This window comes from Trachemys scripta, chromosome 6 (assembly GCF_013100865.1).
Source record: "Trachemys scripta elegans isolate TJP31775 chromosome 6, CAS_Tse_1.0, whole genome shotgun sequence".
NCBI classification, from domain to species: Eukaryota; Metazoa; Chordata; order Testudines; family Emydidae; genus Trachemys; species Trachemys scripta.
In genome coordinates this window covers 106216549-106236325 of record NC_048303.1, presented here as the reverse complement: position 1 = coordinate 106236325, position 19777 = coordinate 106216549, and the positions used below count along the sequence as shown (strand labels likewise).

The window sequence follows — 19777 nt, the reverse complement described above, 5'->3', positions numbered from 1 at the left end:
TTTTAACAGTGTATCATCAGATGAAAAGCAAGTGTAGTTCTGTACTGTAATAGTAAATGGGCAGTAACTGTTTAAATCTTTCCTGCCCAAGTTATTTAAATACACTGGGTATTTATATGTTCCAACCTTTGGAGTTAGCTTTAAAGCGATGTTAATGAGGAAAAAATAATTATGCAAAAGGTTATACAAAAGCTCTTTATAAAATAAAATTAATAAATGGTGCTTTCAACCTGTCCTCTCATAAACAAGCAATTCACTCCACAGAAAATGAAATGTTAACTTATAGAAGCTTGGAAAGGTCTGCCTCAGTGCTGTTACTCTCGAGAGTGTCAATGGTTTATCTGTGGTGCCTGGATACTAAAGAAATAGGTGCATTACAAATTATATCAATTATGAGATATCTGAGATTAGATAAGAATAGTTATTTATGTCAGACTCACAATATCCTAGGTGTATGACAGATAGCTAGCTGGGTAGTAATGGTTTCTTCATTGCCATTATGGTCTACCATGTAATGGCATTCTAAAGGAGTTTTAAACCATTGACAAGACAGACTGTAAAGGGAGCACTGTATCAATGACTATTCAGAGAGTCCTTAATTCATGGATCACTGATAAGACACTCCATAACCACACTAAAGGAGCACTACTGGTCTGATGGACATGACAGACCATAATGGCTTTGAAGGAGCAGTTGTGATTTATTGTGTTTAATGGATGCTATCAAAGTCCCTTCATCCACAAATTATTGACATGAGAGGTCACTGCTGTCTGCAGTGTCTATTCATGTCTCCATGGATTATTGACATGATGGCCCATAATTGGTTTTGCTGTTCCTGTTGCATTCCATCATACTATTACAGCCCCTAATTTATGGATTATTGACAGGACAGAAGACAATGGCTTGGAGTTGCTATATGCTCAGTCATGACTTCGGGCAATTACAAAATATTTAATCCATGCAACATTGACACAATGGACCATAACTCCCCCTTTGGAGCTGGTATTGTATCTGTCTTGCCAATGTGTGCCATGAAGGATCCTTATCCATAAGAATTGTGAAAGAAACTTGGGCACTCTTAACCTACAATCAACGGGAGTTCGCATGTTCAAAATAGTCCAAGCACTGTATCATTTGTACACTACTTGCTGCATGTACTGTTAAAGTATGTACGATAAACATCCTTATGAAAAGCCACCTCACTACATCAGTCATTTTAACAAAGGCGCCTGCCCCATCATGGCTCTAATGGTATGTAAAACTGAAATCATCCAGGGGTATAATTATCACAAATGAGGGTAGAAAAGAGGAAACCAGAGATAATGTTAAGAATAGTAAGAATAAGAACATTGAGAAAATTACCTCATATTCTTGTGAGAACTTCAAATTGTCATTAGCTTTCAATCTTTCAATGTGATCTGCAAGTTCCATGATAGGTATTGGAGGATGGCTAGCCATACCTGTTGAAAGAGAGAGAAGGAAAACAGAATTTAAAATAAATCAAAGAGATTGCATCATTCTAAAATTTAGAGAAGACAGTAGTTAGAATTGCTAGAAATATGCAAGTAGTAAAGATGTTGTATGTGAAAGAAGCAGGCAGATAGTTTGGTTACTCAAAGCAGGACATGCTCTGGAGAGATGAGCTTTGAAGCCAAATAAAAAAAAAAGTCACCAAGCATATTCCCAAAGCTAACATTCCTAGTGTAAAAGAAAGTGTTATTGTGCCATGAGTCAATGAGGTTAGCTAGGCAAGGAAAAATGAGACAGTTAGACCTGATGTTGACTTCTGCTTTGAGTAATGACTCTTAATGTCATTTCAAACTCCTTCTCCTGCACTGTATGAAATGGAAACTGTGTTGAATTAGACGATGAAAGGTGAGCTGAGAAAATAGACACTGAAAGAGGCCTAAAGGGGAAAGAATAGTATTTTGACAGAAAACAAAGTGACTTATGCATAATCAAGGAAAACTAACTTGGAGAATGAAGGTTACCAGGGTAACCGGAGACACCTGAACCTGCAAAGGAAATGGTATAAAATAAAATAAAATAAAATAAAATAAAATAAAAAATCCCAAATAAATTAATAAAATAAAAATAAAAATGAAATGGATAGCTTGATAGTTAGAAAGGACTAATAACAATGTTTCAAGGACTGAAGGACTGACTATACATTCTGACTAAATCAGATCAGGAATACTTTAAGATAACTTTAATATTTTATGAAGGTTAGAGATGACTGACATTCACATGCAACTATGTATGACTAGAGTAACATGCATCACTGCTTATAGACAACAGTCACTAAAGACAAGATTGGACATCAGACAACTAGAGCTTCAAAAATGTTTTCACTAGTAGCAGATTGTAGAGACAGGGGTTGTACAATTCAGCTGGAAACACATCTGGCTGCACTAGTACTTTAAAATGATCTTACCCCCAAGCCCCATTATCAACCCCCAAAAGTACCTACAATCTACTTCAGGTGTAAACATCTTTGTCTATTGATGAAGATATAGAACGAAAGAGAAAGTGAAAGAGAGATAGGAAAAAAGATGGGGATAGGGAGGAAGGAAGAGAGAGGGAGAGAAAAAAGGCAGAAAGAGATGTGGGGCCAACTAGCACAGCCTGCCAGCTGAAGATTTGCCAGCCCACTCCTTGTGGCCATTTTTTCCCAACCAATTAGTTTATTTGACCCACCCCAAAATGGTTTGCATTTATTTCTTTGGGTTTACTTTTACCAGGCCTAGAACAATGTAGCATGTATAACCATTTGCAGGGAGAAACCACAGCTGGCTAGAAAATTTAAACTAGTGAACCCCAGGATCTGTTGAAATTACAAAAGAAAACAATGATGACTACAGGGGGCTCAAAGTGGAAGCTGTGTTGCACATTTCAGTTTGCTTTGTCACCGTGAATCTCAGGAGTGTTCTGTGGGACACCTAACTTGCATTTGCTACCGCACCACTCAATGACCATGGGATTATGATAGGGTCACTTCATTAAATGATTTTGCGGTATTTCAGTCACCAATTAATAAACTTCAGTACATAGGAAGGACCAGCAGCACTGATCCTAATCATTTGAGCCTTGTACATTACACAGAAATGCTACACTCATTTAGTCAAATGCTACCTGCACAATGATTCCGCCACTGTGAGGTTTTATTATAGATAGTATGACATGCTGCCAGTCAATTGAACTAAGGGGAGTATCCAGGAATATTGGGGATATTTTTTGGAAGTTACAGGTACAAAATTAGTAGCCAAAACTCTATCTATATCCATTCTGGAGTCTCCCATTTTGTCAGTTGTCAAATTAAGGGCTATGTTACATTCATTTTTGAAAGGGTGGGTGACATTTTTCTAATGATTAAACTGATTTGATCCAGATCAAGCACCCCAATGAAAAGTATGGGAGTGAAAAGGCACAAGAAAACTCTAGACTTATCCAGAAATGGAGGTGGGCTGATGTACATCTAAAACAGTGCTTGAACAAAGAAAATAATAGAGACAAAGATGTTTAGACCTTTTCGAGCGAATCGTGGGAGAGAGTTATTATCATATAAGGACTGAGTGGTAGTTTGGCTAGAGAGGGAGGACACAGAGCCAATCAGGGAAGCGTAGGGGACTGAATTACTGCTCAAAGCTGTAAAAAGTAAAGCCAATTGGAAACGGGAAACAAATTAGTAACAGTAGTAGAAGGCCATCATAATCAATCAATCACACACACACACGTACACTTCTGACATGCACAAAACCATTGTCTGGAAACCATACTCAGAAGAAAATATCCAGAGGTCCAATCTCTCTACTGGAAACAAGAAGGTGGGTTGTCTTTGTTAATTAGTGAACCTATCCTTTTCAACAACACCATGAACTTGGATCTCAATACTTAGCTCAGTGTGAAGGGTATTTAGTCATTTTAAAGAGTCAGAAATTGTGGATACATTATTAGGCTATTTGATTAAGCAAATCATAGTTAGTCCTTTTTTAACTGGTCTTATTTATAACCATCATTACAGAGGTACCCATTAGCACTTCTAAAGTTGAGCATCTAATACCATTTAAATTTCTCATTATATGTTTCTAAAGGGTGATTTTGTAGTAAACATTTGGTGCAGAGTGAAACATGGCATAAAACTTTTCTAAGCAGGAAACTTACAGATAACTTTTAAAATTAATTGGCTGGCTCTTACTTGAACATAAACCCCTTTTGCTAGAACTCATTTTATGATCCTATAATTGAACAATACTTAAAATTCTTTAATATTTTACAGTCAGCTTATAAAGTGAAGTAATAGCATTTGGTAGGGCTATTATTTTTAAAGACACAACAGATGCAATATTGAAGTGACAAATAATTACTTTTTCATTTTTGAAAGTCTTTTGCTATGTACTCATTCTATGCATCCGTATTATGTAGATATGTACTCTTGTTAATATGCATCCACAGTTCTTAAAGAGATTTTATGGTATATGCTATGGGTTCATATTAAGGCCACATTCTGTCGCTGGTGCATGTAGTAGGCTCTTATTGACATCAACATGGGTTGTGTGCACCTAAGGCAGAACTTGACTCTCAGAACACTACACAAAATGTAGCTGATCAGACTTATTTTTATGGTTCTACAATACAGAATGCATACTTTTGCTAATACACATTAATATCATTCCATATATGCTATGAACATGTATTAAAAATAATAAGACAAAATGCAACTACATCTGAACAGGCCCTCTGACATGCTTAGTAGGTCTAAAAGAATAACATGCCAATGACATGCTTTTCTTTTCTTTTTTATTCAAATGACAAAAAAGATAAGAAATTAAAGCACACAAAAATGTTAAAATAACGTTAAAAGACCTGACTCATATCAATGAAGACAACATCATGCAAAGTTACACCTGAATTTCCATACACAACCAGCCCTTGTGCCTATTTACTGCGGAGGATTGCAAAAAGTGAGTGATTTTATACTGCATAATAGTGTCCCCCCAAAAAAAGAATTAAACAAGAGCTTGTGGTTCCAATAACATGTGGAAATATCTTCTGCTTGTCTTGTGGTAAATGTACCACTAATTCAGAGGAACATGGTATACTATATGGGCTACAATACTTAGGCACAATAGGTAGAGTAAAGGCAAAATTCACCACAATGCAGAGTGCAGGTGAAAGGACCTCTGCATCAATCACTTAATCCACACTTACATCCTATGGGTGAAAGCCTGATCCCACTGAAGTCAATGGAGATTTTGATCTTGACTTCAATGGGGCCAGGATTTCACCCTTAATGCGGAATGTAACCAGGTACCTGGCCTTATGTAGGCTCTCTGCATTGGGGTGAATTTTACTATAAATGAATAAGAAATACAAAAGGAGCCTTTCATTTGCTATTTTGTTGCTTTTATGCATTTATGAGACAGAAGATCAAGGTGTTTTTGTGGTCTTAATATCATTAGGGAGCACACATTTGGTTTGAAACTTGCTCAAGATGTGAATACAGCTCCATGTTTACAAGCCCCTCATGAATAAACAATAAATTGGTGATTACATAGAACACTGAGCTGTGATAACACACAATAATTGCTTTTAAAAAACAAACATATTAGAAATCTGACATATAATTTTTACACAAAAACCTTTATTAAATTAATTATATTACAGGCCTACATCAAACTAGTAATCTGTGATCATTAAAGACTTATTTATTGCAATATGTATTTGATATAATACCAGAGAAAAACAAACAAAAAAATTCATGATGAGATGTTTCTATCAACAATAGAACCAATAAAAGTGGCACTTTTTTCTGTCAAAAACTTGTAAAAACACAAATGCAAAACTTGTGTTCAGCATGTGCAACAGACAAAAGGCCCAACAATATTGGTCTGTGACCAATGGGAATTTGTCTTCCAACAGAACTCCAGGAGGGTATGCTTAGTATAGTGGATACTGGAATTACTTGTATTCTTTAACAGTCACCACAGTAAAAATAAACTTGAGGGAGTAGGTTCAGCATTTGTCTACATGGAGAAAAAAACAGAATAGCTATTTCAAAGCATTCCAATAGTTATTCCACAACAGCTCCTTGTGTGGACACTCTATTCTGGAATAAAATAAACTCCATTCCAGAATAATTAGTGTACTCCCAAAGCGGAGCAATGATTCTGGAATTAAAGTGACTTTTATTCTGGAAAGGGGTGTCCAAATGCGAGCTATTCTGGTCAATTTCCCCAAGTAGACAAGCCTGTATTCTCCCTTCAGTGTTGACATAACTCTCATGAATATGAATAGGAATTGCATGTATACAATGAGAGGATAGCCCTGCTAACTTGCAAGTCAGATGTATAAATCCAAACATCAACTTTTCCCCTTGTGTTTAATTTGCTATTTTCCAGTTGACCAGTTTTATTTTGTTTTTCTTCATCTTGGAAACAGACTGGTGCAGCTTCTTTAAATAACTCTCCCCACAAGTATATGGTGAAGAATTGCTTATGTAAATATGAGTAAATCTTTGAATTCAAAGCTGTTATAATTTTCTTTATTTTCCTTGAATTTCAAGCCTCTTTTTATTTAACTAATGTGCTATAATGAGATAATTGTTTAATTGGTGTCCAATTACACAAATTATTTACGAGTGTGACACATTTTGTACTTAAATGAAAAACAAAAAGTGACTTGTCAGGAATAAATCAATCCTGTTCCTCAGCTGACAAGCAGATTGGAGACTTTTTCTGAGCCTTGGATCTCAGAAAATTTCAAACAATTTCAAATCAGTTACTTTACTCTGTGTAAGTCAGAGCTTCTCCTTCCTGTAGATTTCATTCGATGAAGACATATTGTTCCTACCCTGACCCCCCACCAGTCTTTGTCCACGTGGCTTAGTGACTTATAAAATTTGCTTTCAAGGTTAATGATTTTAATACCATATTTTCTAGTAAACTTGCGGTAGAATAGCAAGACTGGCTCTCCTTCACCCCTGCCCCTCTACCTTTAGAAAATGATAGACTTACAAAATGAAATCCCTTATGCTGTTGGGAGATTGGGCATTTTCATATTGATTCAAAGAAAACTTGGCGCAGCTGTGACCCACTTGCTGGCATATGGGCCTATCTAACAAATGTACATTTGTATGGAAAGCACATATGGAGACAGGATCTTCTTCTCAGATGTAGAACTGTGGGCTATTCCCTTATGTTAAGACACAGTGCCAAATTTATCCATGGTGTAACTGCTTGTTGCAATGGAGTGAAGCCAGAGATGAAAATGATCCTCTGTGTTCAGAATAAAATGAGAATTATCCTAATAACACTATTCTTTACTGGTAAAACATGAAGAAAAGTGATAGGAAACTGAAAGCTTTATTGTTCTGGCAATTCTGAATTTAGATTCATATGGTGACTTCATATTGTGTTAGTATTTTCATCACCAGTTCAACTTGATCATTAATAAAATAAGAAAGTCCTGACCTTGAACTAGAAGATAAATACTAGCCACAATCCACATAGTTGCTTTCAAACGGTTATATTAAACCAGCTATATTAAAGGTGCTTTTACTCATATGGTATGCAATTCAAATGCATTTTAATCCAATAGGGCGAAACCTTGACATTCACATCCCACTTGACTCCCCCCTTAGACAAAATAAATTTGTGGTTTAAGATTAAAAATATATATATATATATATATATTTTTTTTTGCAAAATTGTGTCTTGGGCATCTGACAGTGGTTGTTTTGGAGTCTTTCAAATAGTCAAAGCATTTGTCACCCATTACTCTTTATCAAGGTTTGTTATTATTATGAATACAGGGGATTCCAGTCCACACTCCATTATCATCTCCCAATGGAAGCACATCTACTAAATTTCTATTTTGACAGGCATATGTTTGCCCCTTCAACATGGGGGAGGAGGGGGAGAGGGAAAGGGGAGAGGAAAGGGAGTTGATGATGCTCTGCCTCACATTGCCTAATTTATTTTTGATCTCTGCCCCCATTGGTAACCATATTAAACAAGAGATTAGTGAGCTAAACATTTCAATTTAAGTTCAAATTGTCTCCTGAATTGCTCCACAGTATCAGTTCATTAGGAAACAAAATGACTTTTTGATGGTACTCTTTCAGTGGCAGAGATTTTGTATTCATTGTGTCAGGAAAGCACCCAACACTCTGTGGGTGCTCCAACAATCTAAAGAAATAAAATAAACAAATAAATATCCTCTTCACATCCTCTACCTCCCTGGAGTCTTATTGTCCTGGTGCATACTGACTGCTAGAACACGTTCAACACTGCGTCACTTAATAGAATTGTTGGTAACTCTGTTCAGACGGGACAAAATTGTATAGTGTAGACAAGACCTTTGTATGAGGGCAATTGTAAAGGCTTCAATAAAATATACACAACACAATCCTCTGCCCCACATCCTACTGCCCATTTTTTTTAAAGGGAAAAATGTGGAAGGAAAAAAAATATGGTTCCCATGAACATAAGGCCTCTTTTTTATTTCATCTTGCTGGCTTTGTGTTTGAGTAGAATTTAAAAATGTGTTGTTAATAGGTTGCTAGCCCATGCCACAATGTCTACACTACTATTATTATCTATGCCAGCTAGATTAAAGCTAGTACACGTATGTCTACCTATGCTATAATTGCACCTTCACTTGTCCTGTACACATAGTCTTATGGTGTCTCCATTAAAGTCAATGGGAATTAAACAAGAGTGTATGCTTCCACCTGGGAATAGTGACTTCAGCAGGGCCAGGATCTCATCCTTAGAATGTGTTAGTAACACCTTCTAACATGCTTTTAAATCCGGGACAAGACAAACCACCTAGGGCAGAAACTGTCTCTTTTGTTACTTGTTTGTATGGTGCTTAACACAATGGGCTCCTGATCCTTGATTGGGGGTCCATGGTGCTACCACGATAGAAATAATAATAATTTCATTTGCAAGCCACAAGTGCCAGAAAATCAGACTTCGTTTTACAAAAAAGGTTTGTTGCCAAGGGACAGGTCTAATAGTATCAATGAATTGCGGCTTCACAGCCAAGTTCACTGAAAACTGTCTATCTCACATCAACAGCTGTTGCAAAGAAAGGTCCAAATTCACTCATCTCCAGCTCTTTTCAGAGCAATGAGGTAAAACTATAGTGTCTGCAAGAGCTAATGTACAGCATTAAATTCTAATGTTATTAAGCATGAGCAGCCTCTTCCCCTACTTTATTTTAAAATATGACAAAAAATAAACATAAATGCAAGATTAAGACTACAAATTTAAACACACAAAAGTAAAAAAAAAGAAAACTGTATGAAGTAATATTAAATCATCCACACTGCCCATTATGACTATGGGAGCAATGAATTTGGAAATCTGTTTTAGAACATATATGATGGGAGTTAATCTGTAAGAACCATAACTTTTTCTTTTTCTGACTTTTGTGCATTTGTATACAAAATCTCGCCTTTGCATTAAGTGTTTTTTGAATGTAGTAAAAATGAAGGATAAATCACAGAGCGTTAATAAGTAATAGGTCAGAACCAAGTGCTGGGATTTCAGTTAACTCTTTTGAGATAAATTGTGTGTGTGTATTGTGTGGTTTAGTAAATCTCTGAGAATCTCTATTTAATTTCCTGATTTTATGCATTTAAATGCATAAAAGTGCCTTTAAAAAGTGGCTACATAGTTCCTCCCCTTTCACAGTTACCAGAGAGGACCAAGATGTGTTGTAGCAGGAAGCTTAATAAACAGAGGATCTTCTTGGTCAGGGAGTTCACGAGTAGCTGCTGAAGGCATGATTGTGTTCATGTCTCACACTACAGAATTTATAATACTAGCACTGATTTTTGTACATTGTTAATGGTAAATCAGGAAGATTTTAAAAGCAATCAATCAGAATTAAGCTTGGGACTTCATTTAAATCATACTGTGATTAAAAAAAGGCTACTGAATCACATCACCATCAAAGTTGAGAAAATTCCAAAGATAAAATATCAACCCATCTATACAAGGGTGATAAAAATTCCAATGCCACTCACATTATTTTCTTCTTATCCTGTCCTTGGCTGTCAAAGTTACTCCCATTAAGAAAACAAGATTAAACATACTAAAAAGAGGAAAGTTTATATAAAGCAGGTTTAAAGATATTCTGCAACATGCCATTCCTATACCCCAGGAATAGTTATATATTAATATACCCTTTTGACCTCACACACTGCTCCTGTTTTAGAAGACAAGAGTATTTTTTCCATCTAACCTTGCCTTTTTATTTTGCACATCCTCAAGGTGCATGGCCCAGACTCTTAAAGAGACTGCAGTGTTGTGCACAGTGAATATGAGAAGTATGCATGATTCCTATAAGCAGTACCCTTCACCATTAAAGGATTCTCACAGTTTTAGTAAACCAATCCCTGAGAGGGACACTGTCAACTGGAAATCTAGTCAATTTAAAAAAAAAAAAAAAGATTTAAAAATAGTTTCAGAGAAAACACCTGCTCCAGAGACTTGCGGCCAATTTTTGGTCTCATGCAGTTATATTTTCCTATGTTAAAAATTGTTTTCCTCTTTTCTGTTGCCATGTGAAAGACACATACAAAACCAAGGGAAACTGACTACCTGACTCTGCAGTGGAAAGAGGGAATATTTGTACACAAAGTATTGTCAAATGCACACAATTAATAAATAGGGGGGAAATAATTTCCCAGCCCCCTATCTTTTTTAGTATTCTTCATTGTTACTCGTTTCTATGAAAAAAATGTGCTTAAGTTGATAGAGTCTCCATTAATTAGTTCAATATGGAATTTTTCTTACACTGCAGAAGTTAGAAGAAATTATTCCCAAAACTATTAGTAAGAAATACACTGCAAAATCTCATCATTAATCAATATAAAGAATTTGGTAGAAACTAAAGAATTCAACATTTAACAACTCAGTTCTCTAGCAGCAGTGCCGTTTAAAGAAATATTGTTGAAAACCGTGAATGGTCACAGCGCTGGAAACGGGGGAGTTCTGCATCTTACCTGGAGTTTGAAAATTAAGGCGTCGCAGCTCCACTGGATCTGTGGGATGATGAGAAGGAATTTCCTTGCTGTTGGGTATGCTGCTTTTTCTAGAGTCGGATTCAGCCCTCTTCCTGAAAGGATAAAGTAAACACAAACACACATAAGATCCTCAGTGTTAACTACACAAATATACTTGTCTGACCTATTTGATCATTTGATACTGCTTCTTTTTAAGAGTATTCACTACCCAAAGCAGAAGATAAAACAATTGTGTGCGTCATGGTGGTTAAGGCAGCTACAATTTACATGGATAAAGGAAATTTAAACATGAAAACATTGGGTTGGAGTAATTGCCTTCAGCAGTAGACTGATCCTCCAGTTCATCATTCAAGGGACTAGAATAATTAACAGCTACGGCCTATAAATGGGAAACTTCAGGAAATCCACTTTGTCTCGGTCTTAAAAGCTAGCTACCTACCAGCTTTATTAAATATATTTGTTTAAATCTTCATTATGTAATTGTGAATAACATATGAAGATGCTATATTTGCTCTCATCATGTTTTAATATACACAGCTCTGTACTGTTTTATTTATGAATAGCTGTTATTCATTAGGCACTTTCAAGGTTGCTGATAATATATCTGAACACTGTTGCTTTCACTTTCTAGGGAGTAAGAGCTCAATTCTCAATATTTCAGTTCTGTAATAGGGTGAGTCACAGAACACCCATGGCCCCAATCCTTTCCATGGTCACAGAGCCCCTATTCAATTTAAATGCTTCTGATCAAATTAGGGGCAGGGTTTTCAAAAAGTGCCTAAGGGAGTTAGGTACCTAACTGTCATTGACTTTCAATGGAATTTTGATGCTCTTGAAAAACCCTCCGTAAATGCAATGGGCAGAAGAGACAGAAAAAGGCCCATAGGTCCCATTTGCCTCAGAAACGTGGCATCTTTGTGCTTTCTAGCTCTTATGGGTCTCCTGTCAGAATGGGCTCCTACTGTCTGAGAGTTCCATTCTGTGAGGTCAGCCAAGGAGAACTGTATTGGCTTCCAGCATACCTACTGATTTGCATTTTCATTCATTTTTTTTTTTTTTTAGAAGAAGTGAGGATGAAGGTGGCAAAAAGCCAAATTTCAAGAAAGGGAGGAGAGGTGGGTGTAAGAGTTATTACAGCTACACCTATCTCAAGTGTCCTGCATTTTATTTGACATCACACTCTTGGGCCATCTTCCTGATTAGGTTTTCCTGTGATGGTGCTAAAATCTGCTCTGCTACCTCTTAAAACAGTTTAAATTCACTTCTTCTCTATCCAGGTATTACAGGCAGAGCAGTGAGTGGTAACACTGATTAGGACATGATGTGATGGGAAAGAGAAGAGTGATGGGGTAGGAGGGAATCTTATCAATTTTAGCAATGGACTATGGCTAGCTCTATTTTAGATGACAGTGGGCAATTTCTTTTGCTTGTCTTTAATATTGAAGATACACAACTCATTCAGCAAGACAAAATTTCCCCTCTGGTTGCCTTAATGTGCTGTGCAAATTGTATCTTAATCCCACAAGCTCTTGAAGTATGGAACCTCTGTTAACTTCAGTGGAAGTTCGATATGCAGAAGACTTCCAAGATCAGATTGTGAAAATCAAATAATTCCAGAGTTTTAATGCAAGACTCTTGACTTTATACTCCAGATAAACCCTTATATGGCTGCTCCTCCCTTCAGTGGGGGTACAAGAAACTGTTTTTTTAAATTGTTTTGAGAAGGATGAAGAAGCGATTCCTTCAGTCTACCCCTCATTCTTCTATGTCACTCCCCTCAGCCACAAAGGCAACAGGTATGGCAATCCTGGGGAGTCTTTGTTCACTCTGGACCCACAGCTTTGTTGATAACAAAGAGTCACTTGAAAGGAATGTGAGTCAGTGCTTTCTCTAGGGGTTGAATGTATTATCCCCAAATTAATCCTAGCCCCTGCCATCCCACAGAGCCTGGAATTCCCTGCATGACCATATACTGCTCTGCCACTGGAAAGTTGTGCCAGCTTCAAGGTGATTTATCTCAAACCTTGTAATCTGGTACCTGCATCCTAAATGGTTTGTTTTGCCACTTATTGGTCCTTCTGCTGGTCAAGCTGGCTGGGTATCAAAATGCTCTCTATGTACTACAAGCTCCACAAATTGATTAAGCCCCAGTTAACCTCCCACAGACCTAAAGAAAGGTAAAACTTGTAGGGAAACAGTTCCCGTGAATAGACTTCTAGGACTGTGCAGGAATCAGTCTTCTTAAATTGTTGTCAGGTTCAACCAAACAGACTACAGATCAGTGTCAGAGACAGGGCCGCTGAGAACAGGTTCGGGCCCCAGAGAAAAAATTTTTTCGGGCCCCCCAGCAAGGGCAGACCGGCTAAACAGGGCCGACTAGGGGGGGGGGAAGCTGGGCCCCGGGCCCCCTTCTGGACTGCTAGGCCCTGGTAATTTGTACCGGCTTCCCCCTCCCCCCCCCCCCCTCCCCCTGGTCAGAGATAAAATTATAAAGTCAGATTCTGCCATCCTTAATCATACTGGGAGAAAAGCTGGTGCAAGTGAAGTCCATGGACATTTTGCCAGGATGTCATCCATTAGTAGTACCTCACTCAGTGAGTAGCCCCAATGAAATCACTTTAAACTTTATGAAATAAAAAAAACAGCACAGGGACCCACACTACTGCACATTTTGCTTCATGAAATCAATGGGTCTATTTACAAGTTGGCACTAGTTAGCATAGTTCAGAGGCCATGGTGATGTGTGCCATTCTAAAATCCTGGACAGATGGACAATAAGCCTGGGTGTCAAAATTGAGGCCATAAGAATTAATGTAAAAGGTCCCAAACTCAACAAGTTCTACACCTTTCATTTATTTAATAAAGTATCTGGTGACCATCAGTGAATCATTTAGGTGCCATCCAAAATTTAAAACAACTAGTGCTATGCAAGGCCTTCAGTGGGCAGACACAGAACAATCTACCCTATAACCACCTCACTATGTGCTTCCAGAAGAGCTCCATGACTGCCAGGCCCTCACTTCTAGTATTTTTAGACATGCAGTTTCATTTAAAAAAAAAAAAAAAGACACTTTCATTGAAAAAGGGGGTAAAACAGATTTTCATGAAAATTCAGTTAAGTAAATGTCACTGGGCTAAATTTCCTAGAGGACCTCAATCCAGCTTCAAAAGGCTTTTTTTAATTTATTTTTTTAACATACAAAACCTTTATCTGCAAGAGCAAATGGAAATCGAGTGTATAAAATGGGTAGCAAGACATTTAGTTACTTGATTTGAATCTACAAATTTGGGAGGTTGAACTGTTAATTCATTACATATACAAAATTGTGGATAAATATTTATCCAAATTTAGTACCAAACCCATTAATGTTTTTACATTGATATGTGTATTCCCTTTTCTTTCAATTCTTAAGAAGAATGTTTATTTTTATCTGGTGCTCTTAAAAAGTGAAGGACTAGGAGAACTGCCTAGAGGCAGACATCATTTGCATTTTTACACATATAGCTCTGCTAGTGCATATCAGCTTTGACCTGCACAACCCCCGTTTCTATATTAAAAAGCACTATAGTATCCTACGACAGCTTCAAATGTTAGAGTAAACATAAATAGCCTCAAATGCTACAGTAACGCTAAAACTGCAGCGTTTGGGGCACTTACTGTAGAACAATGTACTTTTGTTTGTTTTAATTAGAGTTATTCTAATTCTGTCTCTCTCTAGACCCGAGAATGCTATAGTAATTGCATCAGATTGTGTGGGTTCAAAAGGATTTATGATGTGAAGGACTACCCTCTAAGGACTAGGATGAGATCATCCATTTATTTTTACTTGTGACCTACTGTAAGTCAGGATTGCATCCAGGTTGTTAAAAGTGCATTAACCCACTACAGTACATAATTCCCAGTTCTTCCAAAGCTCCATTTTGAGACATGAACACCATTTTAAACTTGACCAAAGAACTCTCATAAATTGATTTGTACTATCACCTGAAATTGTAACTGAGGAAAATATAAGATATGAAAAAAAAAAACTGTTTTTAGTTAAAAGATGAAACACTGCTATAAATGCCTCATGCCTTTTCAGTGTTGTAAACGTTATAAAATATCTAGAGCACTATCAGGCTGTCTTTATATTTTATATGTATCTGTCCAAGATCATTTAGACTGACAAAAATTCTGTTTTAAATCATCATCATGATAAACTGTCTGTACTTTTTTCCTCTTTTTTTTTCTTTTTTGGTGTAAATGGAGGGCAATTGTTCTTCACTTCTCACCTGTCAGGTTTACTGCTCCATTTTAATGCGGCAAAGAGGGGAAAAAAGGTTAAATGTTAGTTGGCCAATGGCAAGAAGAGTAACCATGACAACAGGAGATTCAAGAAATGGTGTTTTACAATGAGGACACAGAACTTACATAAATTACAAAATGACAGCTCATCAAAACATTTAATGCCTTCTAATCATGGAATAAATGGAGGACACAAGGTTAAGTTCAAAGAGTCTTTTGCTGCTGAAGAAAATATTTTTGTATTAATATCACATTCCCTTTTGGTCACCACCTACAAAATAATGCCACAATCAATTACATCCCAGGAGGTTGCAGATGCTGGATATATTTTTGAATTTTACTTACAAGCTGGAGAAAAGACTTTCATCTAACCTAGGTACAGGGAAGTTTAGTGTAACACATTTTTTTCATAAAAAAAAGGCTAAATGGATGAGATATTCCTATAGAGTAACTAAGACTTGCACTAAATTACAAAAGATTTTTACGCAACTAGGTAATAAAATGTCAGAAATTATTTTTAAAAGGTCTCTTGACAACTAAGGTAATCCTAAATCTTTCCCCAGTAAAATACTAAATACTCTTTTTTGCTTTAAAAGAAATAGCTCATCTTAGATCTATAGTGCTGGACCTATAAAAATGGGCGGAACTGGAAAAAGACTTTATTACTTGCTATCAACAGGTCACATAATTGAAACTATTCCCAAATACCAAAAAACACAGTGTATCATCATGATAATGTGGGGAGCTACAAAGATTTTATTGCTTGGAAGCTGCATTGACCCTATTACTTACAATGGGTACTAAAATCTTTATAGTGCCCTGCAACATCACATATCTTTTTCTTTTTTTAGAGTCTCTCCATTGTTTCCTTAGAATCATGTTAGTTACTATGGCGCAAATCCAGAGCTCCTTGCTAAGTTTTTATTCAGTCCTTACTTGTTCTGGCAAAACTCCACTGGGATCCAAAGGATTTAAGATAACATTCCAAGCCTCTGAGCAGATTCACACAGCTGCCATTTAAACAAAAATCAACCTGCTAAAGAAATGTTTCTTTCTGTCTCCTAAACATGGAATGTCTTCCAGAAACAGCATTGATTAAAGTGAGTTCCAGGATAAGCAACATCCAGCCTGGCACCCATGGTGGGTTTAAAGTTAGGTATCTCGTGAGCTTTCAGAAACACAGAAAACAGACAGGAATTTAACACCAGTGAAAGTTGATATTTCAGCGGGATACATAATTTCTTTCTAGCCCTGGCAAATCCTGGGATGTTGGATAGTTTTTAGAAATTTCTAACATTTATTAATTAACATTTTCCTCTCCCTCCAAGACATGTGCTGTTAAATTCATATGGCCAAATTTACAAGTGAATCTAAGGGCTAACTTGTAGCTTTAACAAGTGCCCTGCATGTGAGGCAGCATGTTATTGCACTGCCCTAAGAACACCCTGGGTGATAAGCAGTCTGCCCATCAGTTATCCTCCTGTTCTGGGGGAGACGTACTTTGTACAAGCCCTACACCTGATGCAATGTTTCTCCTCTGGTGCTCTGGCAGAGCTATGCTGCTTGGTGCATTGCTAGAGGCAAAGCCAAGACTCTAGCCGTTCTCTGTCCACCTGCACAGGATTGGGAGCGTGAAGGATGCTTCCCCTTCCTCACTTACGTGGGTAGCTAACTCACTGAGGTAAGGGGGTGCCTTATGCTCCTGTACTGCCCTGTGTTGTTGCACAAGATGGGCTGTGGTATGGCTATGAATGAGTATAAGGAGAGTTTAAAGTTGTATAATTACCCCTTCCACCCATACATGTATGTTTCATCAATTTAGTTTCTCCCAGATTCCCCTACATTAATTGCTGAAATTCACACTGAATTTAACAATGAATTTAACAATTGGCGTGTGTGTGTGTGTGTGTGTGTATGACCAAAAGGGGCTTAATGGACACAAAATATAGCTAATGGCGAATAAGAGAATCTAAGATGATGCAACACACACAGAGGCCAATTAAAATAGACTAGTATGATTTTTATCTTCATGTTGTCATGTTAATTAAATATATAGAATTCTTTGGAAATTTTGGATACAGTTCTGATTTTCTCTGAGTATATATTACTAGCTTTTGTCTGAATCAACAAAAAAAAAAAAAACAGTTTTCTTGAGGGCAAGAGTATGGCAAGAAAAGCAAGGGAAAAAAAGAGTTTTGTCCAGTTAATTCACTTAGACTACCAAATCCTAAAGATGGGAACGTCTGTTCGGAATGTTTAAGGAACCTTTCTCAGTATGATTCTCTCCTTTCATTAAGGGTGTGGAGTGAGTACCACTACTTATCACATCATAATTCAGCTGGGTTTACAACCAATTTAGGACAAAAAACTCTTACTTCTATACTGAGTACCTCAATCAGTCTTAATCATGAAGGATCTCAGAATGCAACTATGTTCAGTGACAGAGGGTGTGGTCCAATATTTTTCCCATTCATTTTTAGAAGTACTAATCCTCTTGATTTAGATTGGATGACATTTGGCCTGCACTCTCACGGCTGAAGAAGAAAGCCTAAAATCTCTCAGATTTGGCATCTCTCAGCCTCACATCCTTTCAGCACGCCACTTATGACAAACACTGTCCCATTCCTCTTTATGTTATATGAGGCCCATCTCAGTGGCTTTGGTTCAATCTGGAAAGCTATTTGCAACAGCCTCACAAATAACAAAGGTATTAGACACATACGCCTTGCCTTTGTAGGTAGTAAAAGCTTTGCATTGACCCAGGCCACTTTTCTACACTACCCAGGCCTCTTCCAACTGAGGGCTAGGGCTCATCGCTTTAAACGTCTTTTTATAAATCAGTCACCACTGCCCCTACATCATATTAAAATTTAATAACAGTAATGTTGAAATTAGCAGTCCATGTCTGTTCATAAAGCTGTCTCTGATCAAAAATCCTAGAAAAGAGGTAAGACTCACCCCTGTTTAAGATACCTCCTTGGTTCCTTTCCTTCAACAGACATGGTGCCTATACCCCCAAACTCCCCCCCCCCAATACTGCTTCCCTATTTGCCATAATCATTTTTGGTTTGCTACTTTTTTACTGAGTAATATGAATTTTTACTATTTCAGACTTCTGAGACAGTTCTACTCCCTGTTCCAGGGTTAGCTCAGACATTAACTGTGTTTTTTTCTGAAAGTTCCTTAACATCCCAACTACTAGATGATATCTTATATGTTCTTCCTTACAGATAACAAAGTCACTGGGCTCTTTTTGTTCATCAACGTATTTAGAAATTCTTCCATGTTTTGAATAGGTACAAAGCACCTTATAAAAGCATACCCATGCCTGTATTCCTTTTTTTTTAATACATCCAATATATCCACACAAATGTCATATCCTAATTTAATTTACCTCTTGATCTAGCTCAAACCCAGTTTATATTACTTTATATGTCTGTAAATGGTTGTAAATGTAACGTACACAATCCTTATTCACTACCTCCGAATTTGGCCCAGGGCTACAAAGCCAGACAACCTGTTTTAACAAGCAAAGGGATATGGAACAAAACACCAATAAAAATGTTTTAAAACTCTTAACACATTTCTAAAATGTTTTTTGGGAAAAACTGTTGAAAATGCCGAGAATATATGTTGGTTTGACATAAAGGAGTTTGATTGGCATCTGTTTGGGATAACCTACCTAACTTTGTCTCTAGTGAGCTGGCAGCTACTCATGCCAAAAAATGGATCCAGTCCCTTTCAGTGAAGCAAGGGATGTGAGCATTTTGTGTCCATTAAGCCCCCTTTGGTCACACTTCCCCCCCCCCCAATTGGGACCCGCAACCTGCGTTCTGCCTGTTCATCTGGATAAGCATTTATACATTACTCTACCAAAAAACATCTGAAGCATCAGTGTCTGCAAGCAGAATCCCACAAGTGAATGAAGCTCCTACTTTGTTAACTGTGAGCATTCCACATCATCCTTTCTGCATCATCTGATAACTTCCCTTATTAGGCCAAGTCTATGCACAGAATTGAACCAATATGACTAAAGTTATGATTTTATACTGATTTTGCTAAACTGGTGCAATTTTGTCCGGGGGCACTCTTACATCAGTTTAAACCTGGCTTGTATCAGTTTAACCTGCACCTGCAAATTCACAGAAACAAGCTGAGATAAACACTTATATCAGGGGTCGGCAACGTTCAGCACGCGACTCGCCAGGGTAAGCACTCTGGCGGGCCGGGCCAGTTTTATTTACCTGCTTACGCGGCAGGTTCGGCTGATCGCGGCCCCCACTGGCCGTGGTTCGCCGTCCCAGGCCAATGGGGATGGCGAGAAACCACGGCCAGCACATCCCTCTCCCGTGCTGCTTCTCGCCGCCCCCATTGGCCCGGGACGGCGAACCGCGGCCAGTGGGGGCCACGATCGGCCAAACCTGCCACGTAAGCAGGTAAATAAAACTGGCCCGGCC

General features: G+C 37.6%; 1 protein-coding gene across 50 annotated transcripts in view; it reads right to left on the bottom strand.

Annotated features, from left to right (window-relative positions):
- PTPRD (protein tyrosine phosphatase receptor type D) overlaps positions 1-19777 on the bottom strand; it is a 601896-nt gene that overhangs the window by 94918 nt on the left and 487201 nt on the right. For 23 of the 50 annotated variants that reach the window (XM_034773574.1, XM_034773573.1, XM_034773576.1 and 20 more), the window contains 4 exons: positions 15308-15322; positions 11015-11127; positions 3526-3645; positions 1363-1460 (listed from right to left, as the gene is read on the bottom strand). In XM_034773574.1, coding sequence (XP_034629465.1) covers positions 1363-1460; positions 3526-3645; positions 11015-11127; positions 15308-15322 — 346 coding nt within the window. Of the gene's footprint in view, positions 1-1362; positions 1461-1973; positions 2016-3525; positions 3646-11014; positions 11128-15307; positions 15323-19777 lie in introns of all 50 variants that reach the window. The other 27 variants (XM_034773597.1, XM_034773598.1, XM_034773602.1 and 24 more) reach the window with 7 other exon arrangements.